Source organism: Macaca nemestrina, chromosome 10 (assembly GCF_043159975.1).
Source record: "Macaca nemestrina isolate mMacNem1 chromosome 10, mMacNem.hap1, whole genome shotgun sequence".
Classification (NCBI taxonomy): Eukaryota; Metazoa; Chordata; class Mammalia; order Primates; family Cercopithecidae; genus Macaca; species Macaca nemestrina.
In genome coordinates, this window is record NC_092134.1 from 29266986 (window position 1) to 29292540 (window position 25555).

At 42.9% G+C, this 25555-nt stretch overlaps 2 protein-coding genes across 7 annotated transcripts in view; one reads left to right on the forward strand and one right to left on the reverse strand.

The window, feature by feature from the left end:
- LOC105497729 (thymine DNA glycosylase) overlaps positions 1-2713 on the reverse strand; it is a 22528-nt gene extending 19815 nt beyond the window's left edge. Inside the window, exon 1 of one of the 2 annotated variants that reach the window (XM_011769051.3) lies at positions 2584-2713. In XM_011769051.3, coding sequence (XP_011767353.1) covers positions 2584-2606 — 23 coding nt within the window. In that variant the 5' untranslated portion in view covers positions 2607-2713. The remainder of the gene's footprint in view (positions 1-2583) is intronic. The other variant, XM_011769052.3, reaches the window with a different exon arrangement.
- On the forward strand, positions 2556-22289 carry LOC105497728 (ubiquinol-cytochrome c reductase complex assembly factor 6). 5 transcript variants are annotated; one of them, XM_011769049.3, is made up of 3 exons: positions 2556-2689; positions 16737-16854; positions 21868-22289. In XM_011769049.3, exons 2-3 carry the CDS (start codon positions 16747-16749, stop codon positions 21973-21975), a joined length of 216 nt encoding a protein of 71 aa, XP_011767351.1. In that variant the 5' UTR covers positions 2556-2689; positions 16737-16746; the 3' UTR covers positions 21976-22289. The 5 variants fall into 5 exon arrangements, with proteins under 5 accessions (XP_011767351.1, XP_011767349.1, XP_011767348.1 ...); XM_011769047.2 differs by lacking the exon at positions 2556-2689 and adding an exon at positions 2922-3126; XM_011769046.2 differs by lacking the exon at positions 2556-2689 and adding an exon at positions 16161-16409.
- Positions 22290-25555: the final 3266 nt, after the last annotated feature.

Below are 25555 nucleotides of genomic sequence, written 5' to 3' on the forward strand. Positions count from 1 at the left end.
AGGCCAGGGCATATGATTCTGTTAGAACACCTGAAACTTCTCCTAAATGCCTTCATTGATCTTGAGCTTTAAGTCTTAAAGATACTCATTCTGCCATTTCCAGTCAGACAATCATTTTCCTAACATAGGAGATGTGAAATCCAAATCAGAACAAAGTACTTAGGTGTTCTGTTGTCTGCTGCCACCATGCCAGTATACTGGGCAGAAAAGCCAAATCTTTATTATTCTTCTTGTCAACATCTAACTAAAACAGTCCTTCCTGGTCTCCTTAACATTTCTATAAAGCCTATTCTCATTTGAGGGTTAATCTTTCCTGTTTGTATTCTTAGTGGTCCATGCCACTCTCTTCCAGTCACTTTTGATTTGGCATCCTATTTTCCATCCTCAGTAAATGTCTTTTTCACGCCTGAGGTCACTGGAAACAACCCAGTACCCTTATAAAATTCCTCCTTTATTCCTCTCTGGTTGATTAGACTGTAAGCACTTTCTAAGACTCCTGAACTATTTTGCCATTGAAATAAAGTCTAGGCCGGGCGCTTTGGCTCATGCTTGTAATCCCAGCACTTTGGGAGGCCAAAGTGATCACTTGAGGCCAGGGATTCAAGACCCGCCTGGCCAAAATGGTGAAACCTCGTCTCTGCTAAATATACAAAAAATTAGCTGGGCGTGGTGTTGGGCACCTGTAGTCCCAGATGCTTGGCAGGCCGAGACATGAGAATCGCTTAAACTCGGGAAGCAGAGGTTGCAGTGAACGGTAATTGCACCACTGCACTCCACCCTGGGCAACACAGTGAAACTCTGTCTCAAAAAAAAAAAAAAAAAAGTCTATATTAATGGAATTTGACTTTCTTCTTTGAATATCTGAAATTAGTCTTCTAAAATAAAAAGTCGGCTGGGCGCGGTGGCTCACATTTGTAATCCTAGCACTTTGTGAGGCCGAGGCGGGTGGATCACTTGAGGACAGGAGTTCAAGATCAGCCTGGCCAACATGGTGAAACCCTGTCTCTACTAAAAATACAAAAAAATTAGCTGGGCCTGGTGGCAGGTGCCTGTAATCCGAGCTACTCGGGAGGTTGAGGTGGGAGAATCGCTTGAATCCAGGTGAAGGAGGTTGCAGTGAGCCAAGATCCGCCACTGCACTCCAGCCTGGGCAACAGAGCAAGGCTCTGTCTCAAAAAAAAAAAAAGAAGTAAATTTATTTTTTTTCACATCCCACATTACATTTCTTGACTAGCACAGTCAAGGGTGACAGAGAACTACTCTCTAAGGATTACCTGGGGTCTGAGTCATTTCAGAAGATTACACAGAATTTTCCACAGTTTCTGAAAGGTGAAAGCTTTCCAAGACAAAATAAAATCTGGTCGATAGCCTTTTGGATGAAGTCAGGCTGACATGTCACAGCTTTGAGCTAAACAGTGTATTCAAGTCCTACTATTTTGCTGTAAGACCCTGGATAAAGTCTTACAATGTGTAATTTATTCTTGGCCCAAGTTTCAATTCTGCTCTGAAGTAAGGTCACGAGAGAGATTTCCACAAATTTTGGTGAATTCTCTTATTTGTAAAGTTCTGGGAAAGAAGTGGAGTAATTTATTCCAGGACTTGATCTACAAAGTCAAGATAAAGCCCACACTTTGTCTACATATATCTCTTTTCCTAAACTCTTATTTTGGTTAGTGTGCCCTTTCATGTAACACCAATTCTCGGCATGTCAGAATCAGATTCCAGACATGTCGACTTTACAGACATGAACAGGCCCATAGAAGTCCTTTGCATTGCCTAAATTCAGCTCCCATTAGCCACTGAGAGTCAGGATAACTCTTCATTAGGTATAATAGGTTTTTTTTCTTTTAATTTCAATGTAAATCATCACTCTTTATCTTTTAAAAAACTGCCACCATATCCATTTTTTAAAAATTTAGTTTTCCACCAGGAGTTCAAATCCCTAAATCTCTTGCTTTTGCAAATCCTTCTCTTGACTCCCCCAAAGGACTTTTTAAAAACGGATTCTTAAGATCGTCCCCAAGACCACTGGAAAACTCAAAGGTCATTTTTAGATTGACTACTCGAGAGTGGTATACATATTCCCACAACAAAATTATCTAACCCATGACCCTTAACATTGCTTTTAGTAGGCCTTAGGGGAGGAAGCCGTAACAAATCAACCAACTTTAAAATGAAAACTCCTGGAGCTGGAAATGTTCGACACTCATCTTTACAGCTCTTAGCGTGGTAATGGAGAGTGAAGGGAAACGTAGCCAAGAAAGGCATCCAAAAAGACACATTAACCAAAGACTGCTGGATGTTTACTAATATATTTTATAGTCAACTGGTTATCGCGGGGAACCAAAGAAGGGTCCAGGTGCACCAGGTAACCCTCAGAGCAACCCCGACCGCCACCGCCACCGCCACCGCCACCGCCGCCGCAGCCAGGGAAGGGCCAAGCAAGCTGCTGTGCGCACGCGCGGCCCCGGCCTTTGTATTCGGGCCGGGATTTAAAAGACCCCTGCGTGCGCGCGCGCTCGCCAGCCAACCTGCCCTGCCGTGAGGGGCGCAAGGGAGGGGCAGTGCTAGCCCCGGCATTACCTGCCCGCGTTCTCCGCTTCCATTCCCCGAGGCAGCTGATGCGGACGGCTCCACCTGCCAGGCACACGGGCGGCCGGTCTCTGTAGTACGCGTCGTACTCACTGCGGTAAGACAACCCCAGAGACCTGGGCCGGATGGCTGGCAGTACCCCAACAGTGGCTGGACTCAAGCTCCTCCCCCAGGCTTCTGCCCTCCGCCACGGACCCCCTTTCTGCGCTGCACTTCCGCCTCCTCTGAGCCAAATCCCACGCGTACTGACCGTCACGTGATGCAGGACAGCCCAATCACGCTCACCCTCTTCTCGCAGGGCGCCCCAGCTCCGCCGCTTGGCTTTTCGGGAAGGGTGGAGGACCAGAAGACTGGGACTAGGAGCCCTCCGCTGACGTCAGCTTTTGTCCCCAGTATTTTCGGGGACTGGTGGACGCGTGGGCTATAGGGTGCTGACCTTTGGGTGCTGTGTATATGGGATGATGACGCTTATCAGCATTATCTAGTCCTTTCCACCCCGAAATTCGCGCCGATTAAAGACTGTTGCATTATCAGGTAATGAGATGTGAGGGAGAGACTTTGAAAGTGGAAAACCTGGTCGTCGAGGCCACTGTGCCATCTTGGGCCTCAGTTTTCTTATCTGTGAAATGAGGGTGAATGTAAAGCTCTACATAAACCGCTCTCTGCTTTACTTTGGATATGTGAGAATATTAACCTTTGGCGTCTACGAGACTAGATCCCATTCGAGCATCACCTCCCATAACCTTACAGACTAACCCCACTTTTACATCTCAGTGGTTCGTAATCTTACAAACTAACCTCTCTTTTATGTCCCCGTGGTTCTTACAGCTGGCTTGTTTCATTAGTTCTCCATTTCTGTCACTGGTGTTTGTACTTTATTAAGGAACTCTTAATGGAATAGGCTTTTGGGTTTTTCTAGTTTGCAGGATGATAAAAAACGTGACTGCTGTATTTGTTAGGTTTCCTGAGTTCATGCATATAGTAACAGGTAACTCCAAACCTTCGGTGGTTTACAGCCACAGAAGTTTATTTCTCACTCACGTGACCTGTGAGCTGGGAGATGACTGTGGCTCTGTGCTCCATGAATTTTCTTCATTCTAGGATCCAGGAAAAGGCTCTCGTGAGTAAATAAAGAAAGGTTAATTTGTAGTATATCAATTATTTAAAGTTTAAGTGAAACTTTTAAAACAGTACAGAACTTTTACGAATACCCTGTCCATTAGTAGATACTACTCAGAACCTGGCACATGGTAAATATTCAATGAATGTATGTTGAATGGATGAAAAAAAGCCCATCCTCTCTGATTTTGCCAATGGCTCAGGACCGTCGTCTAGAAAAGTCTTACATCAGGTGGCTTGTCTCAGTTATTTCAGGGAGAGAATTCTGGTGACTGAAAGTGTGTGTGAAGAGAGCAAACTTTTCTCAGGATGTCTGCACTTGGGGAATTACCTTGGGCAGCAAGGGCTTCCCTCACTGTGGGTTGCTATGCTTCTGGGTCCTGCCAACTCCACTCAGAACCTCAAGAGACCAGGGTCCTCTGCTCAATCTTGCATGGCAAAAGAAAGTTTATGGGAGGAGGCCGGGCGTGGTGGCTCACGCCTGTAATCCCAGCACTTTGGGAGGCTGAGGCGGGCGGATCACCTGAGGTCAGGAGTTCGAGACCCACCTGGCCAACATGTCGAAACCCCATGTCTGCCACCTGTAGTCCCAGCTACTCGGGAGGCTGAGGTGGGAGAATCGCTTGAACCCGGGAGGCAGAGGTTGCAGTGAGCCGAGATCGAACCACTGCACTCCAGCCTGGGCTACAGAGTGAGACTCCATCTCAAAAAAAAAAAAAAAGAAAAAAGAAAAAAAAAAAAGAAAGCTTATGGGAGGAGTTGTCGGTGAGGACACTGAACCTGAAAATGGTGAAGCACTTGCAGCAAACTGGCTTTTGTCCCATCAGTGTCTCTCTCTCTCTCTCAACATCCTGCGTCTGAGTCTGGAAGACAAACTTTTTCTGCTTGTGAGCATAGCCCACCAGAGCTGGGGAAGCCTGGGAGATGTGTTACTCTCTTATCTTTGCCATTTGTGCCTCTACTTCAGGAGAGACTTAGTATGATAGGACAAATGATAGAACAACTGCAAAAGACAAGCCAAGTCACTTCAGCTTGTTTCCCTTTCTCCTCTTCGTAATGCCTCCTCTCCCTTTCTGGAACGTAGTGAGCTTACTTCTCTAGTAGCTAATGTTGTGCCAGTTAGTTACATCTTACTGTCAACAAGGCTTGCTATTGGGTAGGATTTGTCCAATAGTAGATTTTCATCCATAAGTGGGTACCAGTGTCCTTACTGCATATGAGGGCTTTTGAGACCAGTACAAGAATTGGTGCTAAAGACAGCAGTTATATTCAGAATAATGATGATGATGATGATGGTGGTAATTATAGCTGTTAACATTTATTGACTGTTTAATATGTGCCATGGACTGCTGTAAGTACTTTGTCTATATTAATTCATTTAATCCTTAGGATTAAATGTGAGTCAAGGTTGCGTCTTTGTTTGGGCTGCTATAACAAAATACCAAAAACTGGGTGGCTTTATAGACAACGCACATTTATTTCTTAGAGTTCTGGAGGCTGGGAAGTTCACGATCGGGGTGCCTGAAGATTCAGTGTCTGGTGAGTGGACCCACTTGCTGGTTGATAGATGGTACCTTCTAGCTGTGTCTTCACGTGGTGGAAGGGAAGAGGCAGTTCTCTGGGCCTCTTTTATAAGGGCACTAATCACATTCACGAGAGCTGTGTCCTTCTGACCCAACCACCTCCCAAAGACTTCACCTAATAGCATCATGTTGGTGATTAGGTTTCAACATAGGAATTTGGTAGTGGGGGATGGGACATAAACATTCAGTGCATTGTATATAGTTCAAGTCCAAAAGCTGTCTGCTGGAGAATTCCAGCTTGCCCTGGGGAGGTCAGTTTTTTGTTTTATTTACACCTTCAACTGATTGGATGAGGCCCACCCACATTTTGGAAGGCAATCAGCTTTACTTAAAGTCTACCCACTTAAATGTTAAATCTCATCCAAAAACACTCTCACAGAAACCAAAATGTTTGACCACACATCTAAGCATAATTGCCCAGCCAACTGGACTCCTAAAATTAATAGGTAGTTATTGTTATTATCTACATTTTACAGGCAAAGAAACTGACATACAGAGAGGTTAAGTAACTTGAGCAAGGTCACACAGCTATTAAGTGGCAGAGTCAAGATTATTATTGCCAGGGCAGTGTGGCACCAGAGTCCACCCTCTCAGGGCTCTTTGGGAGCCTCGGCAGAGCGTGAGGAGGCAGAAAGACTTTAGGCAGAAGGATATCCAAAGTGTAAAGAGTCACCGAACATTGATAGCACTAAGTGCCAAATAAAACAAGAAAGCTTTCAAATCAATTACCTCAGCTTCCACCTTAAGAATTAGAGAATGAAGAGTAACTGAAACTCCACATAAGCAAAAGAAAGGAAATGATGAATATTTAGTGTAAAACAATGAAATATTGGGAGGCTGAGGTGGGTGGATCACCTGAGGTTGGGAGTTCGAGACCAGCCTGACCAACATAGAGAAACCCCGTCTCTACTAAAAAAATACAAAATTAGCCTGGTGTGGTGGCGCATGCCTGTAATCCCAGTTACTCAGGAGGCTGAGGCAGGAGAATTGCTTGAACCCCGGAGGTGGAGGTAGAAGTGAGCTGAGATTGCGCCTTGCACGCTAGCCTGGGCAACAAGAGTGAAACTCCGTCTCAGAAAAAAACAAACAAACAAAAACAACAATGAAATAGAAAACAAAACAAGAGAAAAATCAGTGCCACCAAAGCTTGTATGTTGAGAAGATCAATAAAATTGATAAACCTCTAGTCAGGCTTAATAGAAAAAAGAGACACAATAATATGAAAATGAAAGAAGTTACATAATTACAGATTCTATGTATATTAAAAGGATCATAAGAATATTTTGGCAATTATATTTTATAACTTGAGCAACTTTGATAAAGTGGATGAATTCCCTAAGATACAAACTATCAAAGTTCACTCAAGAATAGATAACCTACATAACCCCATATTTACTAAAGAAATTCAATTTTGTTATGGTTTCAATGGTCATCCCTTCCAAGTCTTATGTTGAATTGTAATACCCAGTGTTGGAGGTGGGGCCTAGTGGGAAGTGTTTGGATCATAGGGGCAGATTTTTTGTGAATGGCTTAGCACCCTCCCTTTGGGGATGAGAGAGTTCTCTGAGTTCACACTAGATCTGGTTGTTTAAAAGTGTGTGGCATGCCAGGCATGGTGGCTCATGCCTGTAATCCCAGCACTTTGGGAGGCCAAGGCAGGTAGATCACCTGAGGTCAGGAGTTCGAGACCAACCTGGCCAACATGGCGAAACCCCATCTCTACTAAAAATACAAAATTGCTGGCCGCAGTGGCCCACGCCTGTGATCCCAGCACTTTGGGAGGCCAAGGCGGGTGGATCACGAGGTCAGGAGTTCAAGACCAGCCTGGCCAAGATGGTGAAACCCCGTCTCTACTAAAAATACAAAAATTAGCCAGGCATGGTGGCAGATGCCTGTAATCCCAGCTACTCAGGAGGCTGAGGCAGGGAATTGCTTGATCCCACCCAGGAGCTGGAGGTTGCAGTGAGCCAACATCGCACCACTGTACTCCAGCCTGGGTGACAGAGTGAGACTCCATCTTGTAAATAAATACATAAATAAATGTAAAAATACAAAATTAGCCGGATGTGGTGTCTTGCAGCATCAAATAAATAAATAAATAAATAAATGTAAAAATACAAAATTAGCCGGGTGTGGTGGCGTGCGCCTGTAATCCCAGCTACTCGGGAGGCTGAGGCAGGACAATCGCTTGAACCTGGGGGGTGGTGGTTGCAGTGAGATTGCACCGCTGCACTCCAGCCTGGGCGACAGAGCAAGACTCCGTCTCAAAAAAAAAAAAAAAAAAAATGTGTGTGGCACCTCCCCACTCTCTCTTGCTTCCATTCTCGCCTTGTGACATGCCTGTTCCCCCTTTACTTGCTGTGGCTAGAAGCTTCCTGAGGCCCTCACCAGGAGCAGATTCTGGCACCATGCTTCCTGTAGAGCCTGCAGAACTGTGAGCCAAGTAAACCTCTTTTCTTTATAAATTGCCCCGCCTCAGATATTTGTAGCAATGCAAGAATGGAGTAACACAAATTTGTAATTAAAAACCTTCCTGCCAGGCGCGGTGGCTCAAGCCTGTAATCCCAGCACTTTGGGAGGCCGAGACGGGCGGATCACAAGGTCAGGAGATCGAGACCATCCCGGCTAACATGGTGAAACCCCGTCTCTACTAAAAAATACAAAAAAAAAAAACTAGCTGGGCGAGGTGGTGGGTGCCTGTAGTCCCAGCTACTTGGGAGGCTGAGGCAGGAGAATGGCGTAAACCCAGGAGGCAGAGCTTGCAGTGAGCTGAGATCCGGCTACTGCACTCCAGCCTGGGCGACAGAGCGAGACTCCGTCTCAAAAAAAACAAAAAAACAAAAAAACAAAAACCTTCCTACAACAAAAACGCCAGGCCCAACTGGGTTCACCAGTGAATTACAGCAGACAATTGAGGAAGAAATAAAACCAATCCTGTTCAGATCTTCCAGAATATTGAAGAGAAAGGAACATTTTCCAACTCATTCTATAAGGGCAACATTACCTCATTACCAAAAGTAGAAAAATGTGGCAAGAAAAGAAGCAACAGGCTAATACTATCATGAATATAATTCTGAACAAAATTTATCAAATTGAATCCAACTATATATATATATATATATATATATTCCAATAATATATAAAAAACAAAATTAACCAGGTAGAGTTCATCTGAGTAATACAAAATTGGTTCAACATTTGAAAATCAGTCTGTATAATTCATCACATTAACACATTTTTTAAAAAGTGTGATTATCTTCATTGATGCGGTTTAAGCATTTGACAAAATCCAACATTCATTTGTAATGAAAACTTTTAGCAGGCCGGGCACAGTAGCTCATGCTTGTGATCCCAGCACTTAGGGAGGCTGAGGCGGGCAGATCATGAGGACAGGAGATCGAGGCCATCTTGGCTAACACGGTGAAATCCCATCTCGACTAAAAATACAAAAAAAAATTAGCTGGGTGTGGTGGTGGGCACCTGTAGTTCCAGCTACTCGGGAGGCTGAGGCCGGAGAATGGTGCGAATCTGGGAGGCAGAGGTTGGAGTGAGCCGAGATTGCACCACTGCACTCCAGCCTGGGTGACAGAGCGAGACTCCGTCTCAAAAAAAAAATTAGTAATGTAGAAACAGAACTGGGAACTTCCTTGTGAACTTCTTCAAGATTGATAAATGACAGCTATTTAAAAAAAAAAGCCCATCTTTATTCATTGCTCAAGTGCTGGTTTATGTAGAAAATCCTGTGGAACCTACAAAAACCTGGTACAACTAATAAGTGAGATTTGCAAGGTTGCAAGATAAAATATCAGTGTAGGAAGATCAATTGTAGTTTATGTACTAACAACAAACAATTAGAAAAAATACCATTCACAATAGCATCAAAAAGATGAAATATTTGAGGATAGAGCTGACAAAAGATATGCAAGACTTGTATCATAAAAAGTGAAAAGCATTGCTGATAGAAATTGGGTAAGAACTAAATAAGTACATGGATATGTTGTATTCATGGATCAGAAGACCAAATATTGTGAAGATGTTTAAAGATTCAATTTAATGCTAACCATCATCCAGGTAAGCATTTTTGGGTAGAAATTGACAAAATGGGCCGGGCGCGGTGGCTCAAGCCTGTAATCCCAGCACTTTGGGAGGCCGAGGCGGGCGGATCACAAGGTCAGGAGATCGAGACCACGGTGAAACCCCGTCTCTACTAAAAATACAAAAAATTAGCCGGGCGCGGTGGCGGGCGCCTGTAGTCCTAGCTACTCAGGAGGCGGAGGCAGGAGAATGGCGTGAACCCAGGAGGCGGAGCTTGCAGTGAGCCGAGATCGCGCCACTGCACTCCAGCCTGGGCAAGAGCGTGAGACTCCGTCTCAAAAAAAAAAAGAAATTGACAAAATGATTCTAAAATTTATATGGAAATGCAAAGATCTAGAATAACTAAAGCTGAGAGAGCTAATACTGCCTGACTTAAGAATTATTATAAGGCTACAGTAATCAAGACAGTGTTGGCCGGGTGCAGTGGCTCATGCCTGTAACCCCAGCACTTTGGGAGGCCGAGGCGGGCGGATCACAAGGTCAGGAGATCGAGACCACAGTGAAACCCCGTCTCTACTAAAAATACAAAAAATTAGCCGGGCGCGGTGGCGGGCGCCTGTAGTCCTAGCTACTCAGGAGGCGGAGGCAGGAGAATGGCGTGAACCCAGGAGGCGGAGCTTGCAGTGAGCCGAGATCGCGCCACTGCACTCCAGCCTGGGCAAGAGCGTGAGACTCCGTCTCAAAAAAAAAAAGAAATTGACAAAATGATTCTAAAATTTATATGGAAATGCAAAGATCTAGAATAACTAAAGCTGAGAGAGCTAATACTGCCTGACTTAAGAATTATTATAAGGCTACAGTAATCAAGACAGTGTTGGCCGGGTGCAGTGGCTCATGCCTGTAACCCCAGCACTTTGGGAGGCTGAGGCAGGCGGATCACCCAAGGCCAGAAGTTTGACAACAGGCTGGCCAACATGGTGAAACCCTGTCTCTGCTAAAAAATACAAAAATTAGCCAGACATGGTGGCACATGCCTGTAGTCCCAGCTACTCAGGAGGCTGGGATGGGAGAATAGCTTGAACCCCGGGAGGTGGAGGTTGCAGTGAGCCGAGATCATGCTACTGCACTCCAGCCTGGGCAACAGAATGATTCCTTGTCTCACAAAAAAAAAAAAAAAAAAAAAGACAGTGTAGTATTGGCATCAAGAAAGATAAATATATCAGTGCAACAGAAACAGAATAAAGTCCAGAAATAGACACATACATACATGGACAAGTGAACTGATTTTCAACTAAGCTTCAAATGCTGTTCAGATATCTATATGCAAAAACAAAACAAAGTTGTACCCATGATGCAGGGCAGGCAAGCCCTTAGCCCAGGAGTGTCACCTGGGAAATAAATAATGCAAGAGTGAGCTGATGATAGAAGAAAACAGTTTTATTGAGGCAGCAGTGTTACAACTCCAAGACTGCTCCTGCAGAGCAAGGCTGCCCCATAGACAGTGTGCTCAGAGTAGCAGCTCAGAGGCAGTTCTCAGTCATACTTATACCCACTTCTAATTATATGCAAATCAAGGGGCTGAGTATGCAGAAATTTCTAGAAAAAGGGAGGTAACTTTTGAGTCTTTACCATGGAAAGGAGTGGTAGCGTCTGGGTGTTGCCATGACAAAACTAAACTGACATGGCACATTAGTTGGTGTGTTTTATGGAGAAGAGCTTCCACGTCTTCCCTATTTTAGTTGCTCCTCAATCCGGTCCTGTATCCAAGCTCCACCTTGGGAGTCAAGTGCCGCCTCCTGCCTCACCTATACCTCACACCATACAAAAAACCAAAATGGATCATGGACTTAAATGTAAAACCCAAAGCTGAAAAACTTCTAGAAGAAAATATAGAAGACAATATTTATGACCCTGGGTTATATTTTTTAAATATAATACAAAAGGGAAAATTGATAAATTGTACTTCATTAAAATTAAACACTTCTCTCAAAAATTAATAAAAAGCAATAAACTGGGAGAAAATATTTGCAGATCATATCTGATGAAGGGATTGTGTCCAGAACATATAAAAGAACACTCAAAACCCATAAGAAAACAACTCAGTTTTAAAAATGGGCAAAAGATTTGAGCAGATGAATCACCAAAGAAAATAGAAGCACAAGAAAATAGGGTCATTTGTCATTTAACAATAGGATACATTCTGAGAAATGTCACTAGGTGATTTTGTCATTGTAAAAATATTATAGAGTGTACTTCCACAAATCTAGATGGTGCAGCCTGCTATATACCTAGGCTATATTGTATGGCCTGTGGTTCCTAGGCTACAAACCTGTTCAGCATGTTACTATAGTGAATACTGTAGGCAATTGTAATGCAATAGTAACTATGTATCTAAACTTAGAAAAGGTACAGTAAAAATACAGTATTAGGCCCGGCATGGTGGCTCACACCTGTAATCCCAGCACTTTGGGAGGCCAAGGCATGTGGATCACCTGAGCTCAGGAGTTCAAGACCACTCTGGGCAACATGGTGAAACCCCATCTTTACTAAAATACAAAGAAAACTTAGCTGGGTGCAGTGGCGGGCACCTGTAGTCCCAGCTACTTGGGAGGCTGAGGCAGGAGAATCGCTTGAACCTGGCAAGCAGAGGTTGCAGTGAGCCGAGATTGAACCACTGCACTCCAGCCTGGGCGACAGAGCAAGACTCTGTCTCAACAACAACAACAACAAACCAAACCAAACAGTGTTAAAGATAAAAAATGTAGCAGGCACTTACCATGAATAGAGCTTGCAGGACTCCTTGTTGCTCTGGGTGAGTCAGTGAGTGAATGCGAAGGTCTAGGACATTACTGTACACTACTGTAGACTTTATAAACGCTGTACACCCAGGTTACACTAAGTTTATAAAAAAGTCATTTTCTTCAATAATATGTTAACCTTAGCTTTCTGTAACTTGACAAACTTTATAATTTTTTAAACTTTTTGACCTTTTTGTAATAACACTTAGCTTAAAACACACATTGTACAGCTATAAAACATTTCTTATGTCCTTATTCTATAAGCCTTTTTTCTGTTTTTAATTTTTTTTTTTTACTTTTAAAAATTTTGTGAAAAACTAAGACACAAACACACACATTAGGCTAGGCCTACACAGGGTCAAGATCGTCAATATCACTGTCTTCCACCTCCACATCATGTCCCACTGGAAGGTCTTCAAGGGCAGTACACAAGGAGTCGTCCTCTCCTCTGATAACAGTGCTTTCTGGAGTACCTTCTGAAGGATCCGGCTGAGGCTGTTTTACAGTTAACTTTTTTTTTTTTTTTTAAAGAATAAAAAGAGTACACTGTAAGATAAGCATAGAAGTATAGTAAATCGATATATCAGTAACAAGATTTATTGTCAAGTATTATGTAGTGTACGTAATTGTATGTGGTATACTTTTAGATGACTGGCAGCATGGTGTGTTTACACCAGCGTCACCATGAACACATGGTGTTTGACAGTTATGATGTCATTAGGCTATAGGATTTTTTCAGGTTCATTGTAATTTTATGGGGCCATCGGTCACGTATGTGGTCCATTGACTGAAATGTTGTTATGCAGCATATGACTATCAACACATGAATGTCTGTGATCCATTTAAAATTTTTAATATGGTGTGGGGTATGTGTCCAAGGATTTTTATGTTTTTTTTTTTTTTTTTTTTTTGCATATGAAAATATCTGAATCATTAGTCATGAGGGAAATGTAAATTAAAACCAAAATGAGAAACCATTACCCACATATTAGAATAGCTAAAATAGAAAAGACTGACCAGAGCAAATGTTGGAGAGGATTTGAAGGAACTGGATGGGGATGTCTCATATGTCTCATACACTGCTGATGGGAATGTAAAATTGTACAGCTCGGCCAGGTGTGATAGCTCATGCCTGTAATCTCAGTACTTTGGGAAGCCTAGGTGGGTGGATCACATGAGGTCAGGAGTTCTGAGACCACCCTGGCCTGCATGGTGAAACCCCGTCTCTACTAAAAATTATACAAATTAGCCAGGTATGGTGGCACCTGCCTGTAATCCCAGATACTCAGGAGGCTGATGCAGGAGAATCGCTTGAACTCAGGAGCCAAGATCATGCCACTGCACTGTATCCTGGGCGACAGAGCAAGACTGTTTGAGAATGAATGAATGAATTAATTAATTAATAAATAGCCGGGCATGGTGGCTCATTCTTGTAATCCCAGCACTTTGGGAGGCCGAGGCAGGCGCATCACCTGAGGTCAGGAGTTCAAGACCAACCTGGACAACATGGTGAAACCCCGTCTCTACTAAAAATAATTTAGCTGGGCATGGTGGCATGTGCCTGTAATCTCAGCTACTTGGGAGGCGGAGGCAAAAGAATCACTGGAACTAGGAAGGCGGAGGGTGCAGTGAGCCAAGTTCGTGCCACTGCACTCCAGCCTGGTGACAGAGCAAGACTCTGTCTCAAAAAAATAAATAAAATAAAAAATAAAAATAAATAATAAATTTGTATAGCTGCTTTGGAAATTCATTTGGCAATTTCTTTTTTTTTTAATTAATTTTTTTTTTTTTTTGAGACAGACTCTTGCTCTGTTGTCTAGGCTGGAGTACAGTGGCACTATGTCAGCTCACTGCAACCTCCACCTCCTGGGTTCAAGCAATTCTCCTGCCTCAGGCTCCTGAGTAGCTGGGACTACAGGCGCACACCACCACACCTGGCCAATTTTTGTATTTTAGTAGAGACGGGGTTTTACCGTGTTGCCCAGGCTGGTCTCAAACTCCTGAGCTCAGACAGTTCTCCCTCCTCGGCCTCCCAAAATGCTAGGATTTTAGGCGTGAGCCATCGCACCTGGCCTGGCAATTTCTTAAAAAGTTAAATATATACCTTCCATATGCTCTAGTAATTCTTCTCCTAGAGATGTACCTAATAAAAATGGAAGCCCGTGTTATCAGAAAGACTTCTATACCAGTCTTCCTCATATACAAGCAGTGTCAACCTAAAATAACCAAAAGGGTCAAAATCTAACCTAAAGAGGGTTTATTCAAGCACAAAGAGTAAGAATGGACCACCTGGAAACACCAACTCCAAAGGAATGGAGTCAGCGTTCTGAAGTAAGAAAGTTAAGATTTCATTTGTATAGGCAGAGACAGGAGTTTTTAGCAGGATTTCAACACTTTTCATACAAGATTGGCACAAAGTTACAGAAATTTGGTTGGTTATACGCAGTGTTTCTTTTTGGGAAAGGGTGCATTTAACATTTTTTACAGAGGGTGTAATACTCATGGGTTTTCTGTTATCTGGTCTCAGCAAAGCAGGACAATAAAGGGCAAATTAATCATAACAAGGGTCATTAAGAAGGCAGGAGGTTTTTGTCACTGTCATTTTTCTCTAGTCATTGTATAGAACAAGAAAAGAATGTGAGTTAATATATAATCTGAGAACAGAAGTTGTAACCATATGTACTCAGATTAGTCACATCTCTCTCAAGGCTTAACAGTATTTTTTTTAAGGTTCCAACATCTTTTAAATTTTATTTATTTACACATCAACAACTAGAAACAACCAAAATGTTTACCAATAATTGAATAGATAAACCAATTATAGTCTAAACCCACCTAGCAATAAAAAGGAGTGAATTACTAAGACATGCAACAACGTGGATGAATCTCAAAAAACTGAGCTGCAAGAAATAAGCAACACAAAAAATAGTACATACTGTATAATTCTATTTATGTAACATTCCAGAAAATGCAAACTAACTTATAGTGACAGAAAACAGATCTGTGATTACCCAGGGAAATAAGGCCGTGGAGGAGGGAGGAAGTAGAAAGAAGCACTAAGAAACATCTGAGGGTTTGGGTATGTTCATTATCTTGATTATGGTAATGGTCTCACATATGTCACACATCATATTGTATACTTTAAATATGTGCAGTTTATCGTATGTCAAATATACCTCTATAAAGCTCTTTAAAAATATGAGTATTGTGATTTGTCATACATACAACATTAATCCTTCAGAATTTAGCCTTGCACTAACTTTTTTTTTTTTTTTTTTTTTTTTTTTGAGACAGAGTCTTGCTCTGTTGCCCAGGCTGGAGTGCAGTGGCACGATCTCAGCTCACAGCAACCTCCACCTCCTGGGTTCAAGCAATTCTCTGCCTCAGTCTCCCGAGTAGCTGGGATCATAGGCGCCTGCTACCACGCCCAGCTAATTTGTGTGTGTGTATATATACATATATATATTTTAATATATATATATTTTAGTAGAGATGGGGTCTTGCCATGTTGGCCAGGCTGGTCTCAAATTTAGGGCCTCAAGTGATCCGCCCGCCTTGGCCTCCCAAAGTGCTGGGATTACAGGCGTAAGCCACCGTCCCCGGCCCTTGCACTAACCTTTTACTTAAAAACCCATAATCAAAACAATCGAAAAATGCCTGGATTATATTATGTCCATTTCAGATTTCCCGTTTCCCAGTAGCACCAGGTCATAAGGCCACAGCTGTCTGGATGTGGCTCTATTTCGGGTATCAAAAGACGCCAAACACAGGGACAGTGAGTGCCTTTAACTTAACTCACAAGAGGTCACAGGAGGGTGACCTCCCGTAAAAGCACGCAAATGTTCAATGTGTGACTCCACCCCTCCTAAAAAGTGGTAAAGGCGTGCGATTTCCTTTGTGTGCACGAAAGTACAAATGATGTAATAATAGTCCACGGCCTGGCCTTAGACTCCACATCTGCCAGGAAAATTTAACTATAGGGAGAGTGATGGAGGCGCTGTGAGCCTGGGGCTGAGAACGTGTAGGAATTGGTTAAAAAAAAAAAAAAGTCAGTGTCTTTCTCCCAGCGTCCCACTTCCGCCTGCGTCACGTACCTGCGCCGGCAGCGCTCTTGCTTTCCTGTCCGGTGCGATCCCCAGTCACTGTACTTTGGGTCCGGCACGCTTGCCGTCTGCTTCGTGTGCCCTCACACCGGTTGCCCAGCATCCCTGCAGTTCGCGGTACAGTCTCTTCTAGGGCGCATGTATAGGGGCAGAGCGAAGTGAAGTCCACAGTTCTAGAGGTAGAAGGGGCGCGGGGAAACCACCTGGTGTCGGCCTTCCGCTTGCTGATCAAGAGCTCGCTTTAATGCCGCAGGCCAGCGCCCCTCACTGATAAACGTTTGGGACTGGGCCTCGGCCTGGAGGGCGTTCGTCCTCTCCTTGCCCTCAGCTCATATAGGAGGAAACCGAGGCGTGGCATTGGGCGAGAACCCTGGTGCCCTGACCGCTTACTTCCCGCACCTCCGCCGCCGGTGTCTCGTATCCAGCGCTGGCTGGAGCGCCTCAGCCCTGGCGCGGTGTAGTTATGAGCTGGAACTTCTGACACTGCCCCTTCCTTCCCCGTCCAGCCTGCCGACCATGCCCGCGGGCGTGCCCATGTTCACCTACCTGAAAATGCTGACAGCCAGTCTCCTGGCCATGTGCGCAGGGGCAGAAGTGGTGCACAGATACTACCGACCGGAGCTGGTGAGTGCGGGAGGGCTCATGTTTTATTTTTGAGCCAAATGCATCTCATTTCTTTGTTAATTACCCAGCCTTAAGCATTCCCTTACAGCAATGCAGATGCTCCTGGACCACTCCATTCTCCCTGTGGCAGCAAAAGTGATCTTAAACGAAATTAGGATCACATTTGCTCTGGGCCCAAAACCTTTGGATGGCATCCCATTGCATCTAGGGCAATGCATGGCCTGTGAGGTCTTACACAGTCTGGCCGCTGCCTACCTGTGGCCCATCTGCCACCATTTTACCAGTTCTTTCCCCTGTTAACATTCACACCTGCTTCCTTGCTGTTTCTCCAATTCATCAAACCTGTCCCCATTTCGGGGCCATTCTTTTTCTTATCCTTGGCATGTCCTCCTCCCTTCTACCCCCCAACAACTTGGCTTGGTTTCCTTCTTCAGAACTTCAAGTCTTAGCTCAAATCTCTCCTCCAGCAATGAGGGTCCTTGGGCTAGCTCCCAAAGAATTCCTCCTCTGCGATTCCGTCTCATCCTTTGTTTCCATAGAGCACTTGTCTGCAGTTCTTTGTCTATTCATTTGTTCTTTGTCAGTTTGCTTCAGTAGAATGTAAGCTCCAGACTGTGTCTGTCTGGTTCATTCTTGTATCTCAACTGCTTGGAATGTAGCAGACACTCAATAAGTGTTTGTCGAATGAAGGATGAGTGAATATAGGTATTCAAAGGAGGGAGAAATTTAAATTAATTTTAATAAGCATTCATTAAATTAGGAACTGAAATTGAAGGTTCTTTTCAGGAATTGTAGTCTTGGGGAGGTGGAGATGAGAAAGTATGGCGCAGATGATTATAAGAATGTGCTGTTATGCTATAGGTGTGAATAGTGGTTTGGAGCACAGTATTGGGAGCAGTCATTTCTGTTTGGACTCTGCCTGGACAGGTAACACTTACAGAGAATCATTAGTGTTTCTTTTTAAAGAAATTTTTATGAAAAACAATTTTTAAAAAATTAGAGACAGGTCTCATTCTGTTGCCCAGGTTGGAGTGCAGTGGTGCAATCAGAGCTCACCGCAGCCTCACATTTCTGGGCTCAATCAATCCTCCTGCCTCAGCTTCCTAAGTAGCTGGGATGACAAGTGTGCACCGTCACACCTGGCTAATTTTTAAATTTTTTGTAGAGACAAGGTCTCAAAATGTTGCTCAGGCTGATCTCCAACTCCTGGCTTCAAGAAGTCCTCCCACCTTGGCCTCTGAAAGCGCTGGGATTACAGGTGTGAGCCAGTGTGCCTGGCTCCATTTGTATTTGCACTTATGTTGTATTTTTATTTTTTGAGTTCTAGTCTCACTCTGTCACCCAGGCTGGAGTGCAGTGGTGTGATCTGATTTCACTGCAACCTCTGCCTTCTGGGTTCAAGCAAATCTCATGCCTCAGCCTCCTGAGTAGCTAGGATTACAGGCGTACACCACCATGTGTAGCTAATTATTTCTATTTTTTGGTAGAGATGGTGTTTCACTGTGTTGGCCAGGCTGGTCTTGAACTCCTGGCCTCAAGTGATCCACCTGCCTCTGCCTCCCAAAGTGCTGGGGTTACAGGCGTGAGCCACCGTGCCTGGCCCATTTGTATTTTTAACATGAGTTAATTGTCACTACAATTTTGAAGGTGTAATTCCTGTTTTCACATGAGAAACAGATTGAGAAGAGTGAAGTTGATTTCTCAAAGTCACATAGCTTAATGAGGTGATTGAAGGATCTGAAACCCAAGCTTTCTGTTTTGTATGTCTCTTTTTCGCTCCTGTTCATAAAATAATCCAGTACTCTTGTAAAACATTCAAACTGAATTCAAGTATGTAGAGTAAAAAGTGAAAATCCCCCCTCTTATAACCTGCTTTCTCCTGTCTGCTCCCCACACGTAACTACTGTGTCTTGTTTGGGGAATATCCTTCGCCTCTTCTCACTGGTGTTGAATGCCCACTGATACGGGTTGGATATTTGTCCCTTCCAAACTGCACGCCAAAATGCGATCCCCAATGTTGGAAGTAGGGCCTGGTGGGAGGCGTTTGGGTCATGGGAACGAATCCGTCATGAATGGCTTGGTGCCCTCCCTGTGGTGATGAGTGAGTTCTCACTTTATTAGTTCACGAGAGCTGGTTGTTTAAAAGAGCCTGGCTTGCTCTCTCACTCCCTCTCTTGCCATGTGTTACACCTGCTCCCACTTTGCCTTCTGCCATGAGTTAAAGCTTTCTGAGGCCTCACCAGAAGCTGGACCAATGCTGGTGCCATGCTTGTACAGCCTGCAGAACCACAAGTCAAATAAACCTTTTTTCTTTATAAATTACCCAGCCTCGGGCAATGCAAAATGGACGAATGCACCTGTGCATGCGTGGACTCACACACACACAGTTTGTGGAATGTTTTTCCTTCATGTGAATAGGAGTTCATGTACACATTTCTCTGCAGCTTCCTTGTTTTGGTTAACATCTACATAAATAGACGTTTGTGTATATTAAATCTTTTTAACTATTGCATAGTATTTCATAATATAACTATGACATTTATTTGATCAATCCCTTATTGACATTTAGGTAGTACGTAGTTTTTGTACAAACAGTGCTGCAAGAGCTCTTTCTTACAACTTCAGAGTGCTTTTCTTTTGAAAAGGGTTCTATTGAGCATCAGGGATACCTAGTGGAGACAAAGTGACAAGAACCTTCCACAGTAATGCAGTTTAGTGTATAGCTTGTGCAGGAATAGACATCAGGCAGGCCTTGCAAAAGAAGGAATGCCTGGGATTTGCCCTTGGGAAATTGACCTTTGATTCACCCATTTCATTATAATTGGGAATGTGCAAGGGTTGTTACAGCAGCTACCTGTACCTTGGGAGGAGATAGAATGAAGCCACGGTCTTTAGAAGGGCCATATTGAAGGATCTAAGGCCACCTCAGTTTGATTGGTTGGTGACATTGGCAATGAGGTATCTCTGTAGGAACTTGAAGGCCCAGGTGGCTGGCTGTGTGTCGGAAGCAGTGTGCTTCATTAACATTTATATGTTCTTTACCTAAGGTCTTTTGGTATTGCTCCAGCAATTACTGTCACTATTGTTAACCACTTTGTTCTTTGTAACAAAGCCGGATCACAAGTCCTTTAGTCTGAGAACTGGAAGGTCTGGGCAGAGTCGAACAGAGGAGACCATGATGACTGCCCAGACTTGTGCTTTAGTGCTGGGTTGGGGAGAACTGCTACAGGTGCTTTGTTTTAGTTGTCCATCTCAGATCATCTGAATAGCAAAGGAGACGACTCTGTTGTAGTTCAGGTTGAAAGCTAGGAGTTGTCTTTAATTCTTCTCTCATACTGTACATATCAGTAGATCCCATTGGATTAACCTGAAAAGTACATCCAGATGCTGCCTGCTTCTCACCACCTCTGTTGCTACTACCCAATTCAATCCACTGTCAGTTACTTTCACCTGTTGTTGTAATAGCTTTCTGACCTGTCTTCTGCCTTCCACTCTTGCTCTCCTGTGGTCTATTCTCAGCAAAGCTACCGTTGTCATCTCTGTACACTTGAATGAAGACATGCCACTCTTCTCAGAACTCTCCAGTGTCTTCCCATTTCAGCGTGAAAAACACTGGAGACTTTATCTCCCCACTCCCTTTTTCGTCTGCCCTTTTCTCCCCTTAACCTCCCCGTGAATACTTTGTGCCGGCTATACTGACAATCTTGCTTCTCCTTGAACATGAAGCCACACTCCTGCCTTAGGTCCTCTGCACCTGTGGTTCCATCTGCCTGAAATGCTCCTAGGTAACTGCATGGCTGACTCCCTCATCCTATTTCATGTCTTTGTTCAGAAGTCATCTTCTGAACACCAGTAAGTACACAGAAAGATGCTCAGCACTATTAGCCACCAGAGAAAGGCAAATCAAAACCACAATGAAATACCACCTCATATCCACTACAATGGCTATAGTAAAACAGATAGTAACAAGTGTTGTCAAGGATGTGGAGAAATTGAAAGCCTCACGCGTTGTTGATGGGAATATAAAATGGTGCAGTGGCTTCAGAAAAGCCTGGTAGTTTCTCAAGCAGTTAAACATTAGAGTTTCCATATGACCCAGCAATTCCACTTTTAGGTTTATGCCCAATAGATGTGAAAACACATATCCACACAAAAACTTGTATATGAATATTCAGAGCAGTATTATTCATAATATCCAAGCGGCGGAAAATCCAAATGCCTTTTAGCTGATGGATAGATGGTATATCCATACAATGGAGCATTATTGAGTAATAAAAAATGAAATACTGATACAAGCTACAACATTGATGAACCTTGAAAACATTATGCTACATGAAAGAACACAGAGGACCACATATAATATGATTCAATTTATAGAAAATATCCAGAATAGGCAAATCTATATAGACAAAAAGAAGACTAATAGTTGTCTATGGATATGTTGGGGAGGGTTGTATGGAAATGAAAGTGGCTGCTAATAAGTATGGGGTTTCTTTTTGGGGTAATGAAAATGTTCTAAAATGTATTGTGGTGATAGGTGCACAACTCTGAATACCTTCCTTGAATGCAAGGATTTTGTATTTTTTTGCATACTGCTTTATGCTTTGCATATAATAGGCACTTAATATTTTTGAATTAATAAATCAATTCCTAACGCTTATTTTCTATGCCATGCACATGGTAGAGAGTCAGTAGATGGTGCAGGAGTGAATTTCCAAATGTGGAAAGTTTTATTCAAAGCTGTGAACCTGTCCATTGATTGCGATGCCAGCTATCCTCTGTGAGTCCTGCAGTACGTAATACCGAAGACCTTGCCAGGATGATAGACTCATAAACACAGGGTTAGAGAGGGACTTAGATCAACCAGAGCGTCTCATAATAAAGATCTATCATTGAGTAGCAAGTAGGGGAACTTTTTGTTATTTTTTACTCTTTAAAGTCTTTCAGGTTACATTGAATTGCAGCCTTATTAAGGGTTAGACATTTGTGTTTTTTGTTTTGTTTTTTTTGCAGACAATACCTAAAATTCCACCAAAGCCTGGAGAACTCAAAACGGAGCTTTTGGGACTGAAAGAAGGAAAACACAAACCTCAAGTTTCTCAACAGGAGGAACTTAAATAACTATGCCAAGAATTCTGTGAATAATAAGTCTTAAATATGTATTTCTTAATTTATTGCATCAGACTACTTGTCCTTAAGCACTTAGTCCAATGCTGACCGCAAAAGGAGGTGCTCAGTGGATGTTTAGCCTATACGTTGAAATTTAATTATGGTTTGATTGATATTTCTTGAAAACTGCCAAAGCACATATCATCAGACTCATGAATATGGTTTGAAAGATAGTCAGTCTTGAATATAATTTGAAATAGAATATTTGTAAGTCTACTATGTGGGTTGTCTTTATTTCATATAAATTAAAAAATTATTTAAAACTATGAACTAGTTTCATTAATTGAATTTGCTAAGTGGAGTTATTTCTCATTGCTAAACTATTTTCAAATTCTAGATCTCTGCTAACTTTAGTAAATGAACACCAAAGTGGTGAGCTTTGATAATGCATTTTGTGGATACAAAATCATCGCCTCATCACTTTCTAGAATGAAAGGCTGGGGGCATTGCTCACCTTTTGCGTGAAGAAAAGACCCATCCCTTAGGGCCAGTTTGTGCTTAAGGGGAGGACAGACCATCACTCAGTGGACCATGTGAATGAATGGATGCAGTGGATGCTTTAGAAGTACCGCATTTTACAGGTACAGAGTAGGTGGCCTGGCTACTGAGGGAAAGAGTCATGATTTGAATCCGAGTCTCCTGTAAGACAATGACTTCATGAAGGTGAAAAATCAGTTTTATGGTTATTAAAATAAAAAATTTACCTCAGGTCAGGTAAAAATGCCATCTTTGTTTCATTAAGTGCTGGTTCTAAGTGACTTCCAATAAGATACATTTTCTTCCTGTTTTGAAGTTGATCCCTATTGTGAAAAATATACATTGTAGTGGTCATGGAAATGCGCCATCCAGACTCCCTAAGGAAGCTTGTTGCCCTAGCATCAAGCATGCCAGGAGCTTTCAATGGTCAGCTTCTGGAAGGATTGCCTCAGCTACGGTGGCCTTGCTCAAAGCCATGCCTCCTGAAGGGGCCCAAATCCAATGACTGTTGGAGGTGAGAATAGAAAGCCCTGGCCACTTCAGCACATGAGTGGTGGGCAACTCTGATGGGCCCACCACAACTCCCTGTGGGGTTTATGGTCCCTGTCTTTGGATCTGCGTTGCAGCTCGACTTCTCCCTCAGCTCGGTCCCGTTTCCTTTCTCAGGTGTTGATCAAAGGGTGCGCCTTCATAGACCCTCTGCTAGACTGCATCTCAGTGTTTCTTGGAGAACCAAATCTGTAACATACATGCATTAAAAATTAAAAGCAGTACTATATTATCCCCTAATAATGATGTTTTTTAACTTAAAAGGCCGAGATAGACCAGTTGCAACCTATTTGGTAATTAAATTAGGCCAGTTAAACAGTTTTTGTGCAAGATAGGTATGATTGAGCTGTTTATTTTTATCAAAAACTGAAGGAGTATGATGCTTTCCTGCTAGGAACAACAGAAATTTAGTAATTATAGGATTCCGAGGAGCAAAAGTGTCAGATATCACTAATTCAATATGATCTGATGGCTTTGATTTCTACAAGTATATCACAGCAGTATTAACAATGGTAATGCATAGTGGCCCCAAAATGGGAAACATTACAAGTAGCAATTAATACAAGCCTATATCATAAAAGGAAGCTATATATACCTTAATTACAGCATGTTTCTGTAACTGAGCTGCCATTCTACTATAAAGGAAAAAGCAGGGTGGTTTTCAGAAGACGTATACGCAAGTAGGGAAGCTGGTAATAATAATTGCAAACTAATTCTAGAAAAATAGCTTAAGGTAGGGGGTGGGGAAGCATGAACAGAAAAGTAAGTCCATAGAGGAGTACTAGATCATCAGAAAAACTGTAAAGTCTCTAATGAAACTTTGTAGCACATAAATTAGTTCCTGCAAAATTTTCTAATACACACATGATCCTTGAATATACAGCTAAGACATCTCTAGCCCACAGTAAAAACAACAACTTAAGACTACCTTTTCAGTTGGCTCTAACAGACTAGTGAAATTAAACATTGTTTCATAAACAAGAGTACATTTCAAAATATAGGGCAATGTGGATTTTCACTCAATGCCAATAGTTATCTCTGGTAGGATTATAGGTGATTTTTTTCAAAGACAGCTTTTTTTTTTTTTAAGTTTAGATTTACAGAAAAATCAGTAGCGTTCCCATATACCCCACGCTGTTTGTATGAATGTTGTCATCTTAAACTACCATGGTATGTCGGTTAAGAAACCAGTATTGGGGGCCGGGTGTGGTGGCCCAACACTTTGGGAGGCCAAGGTGGGCGGATCATTTGAGGTCAAGTTCAAGACCAGCCTGGCCAATGTGGTAAAACCCCATCTCTACTAAAAATATAAAAATTAGCCAGGCGTGGTGGCGGGCGCCTATAATCCCAGCTACTCAGGAGGCTGAGGCAGGAGAATCGCTTGAATCCAGGAGGTGGAGGTTTCAGTGAGCCAGGATCGCGCCACTGTACTCTAGCCTGGGAGACAGTGATGCCATCTCAAAAAAAAACCAGTATTAGTAAAATACTCCAAACTATACTCTAGACTCTGGACTTTAGATTTCACCAGCTTTTCCATTTAACACCCTTTTATTTCCAGGGTACCACACTGCATTTATTAATAGTTGTCATGTGTCCTTAGTCTTCTGCCATCCATGATTACTTCTCAGCCTGTTTTTCTGAGGAAAATTTTCTGGAAATTTTGAACAATACTGTTCACATATTCAAAATATGTCTGTTTTTCTCATTAGATTGACATTACAGGTTTTTGGAAACCGCAGTACACTTCACATCCTGTCAGGGGTACACATCACTGGTGGTATTAACATTGATCACTTGGTTAAGTCTGCCAGGTTTCTCCACTGCAAAGTTACTTTTTCCCTTTCCTATACTCAGTTTTTTAGGAGTCACTTAATCTAGCCCACATTCAAAAAGGAGAGGAAGATTAAGCTCCACCCCATGAAAGGGGGAGTACCTACATACATTTGGAAATCTTTAAGGAAATTCTGTCTTCTCCCTGTGGGAGACTTTTTGAAGTCTTTGGTTTTTCAACAGTCTCAAGCTAAGTTCAAATAATCCTCCTGCCTCAGCTTCCTCAGGAGCTGGGTGGGACCACAGGTGTGTGTCACCATGACTGGCTCAACCTTTTTTTTTAAAATCTTTTCTTGGGAGGCAGAGGTGGATGGATCACAAGGTCAGGAGTTCAAGACCAGCCTGGCCAAGATGGTGAAACCCTGTCTCTACTGAAAATACAAAAAATTAGTTAGGAATGGTGGTGGGCACCTGTAATCCCAGCTACTTGGAAGGCTGAGGCAGAGAATTGCTTGAACCCAGAAGGCGGAGGTTGCAGTGAGCAGAGATGCTGCCATTGCACTCCAGCCTGGGCAAGAGCGAGACTCGGTCTCAAAAGAGAAGTAAAAAGTAAAAAAATCTTTTCTTCATAAGCCTGAGTTACTTTTCTAAGAAAAAGAACCCAAGACACATGATTAAAAAAAAAAAACTCAGCCAAGTATTAGGCAGTTCTCTGCAAGACAGTCAAGACACTGAG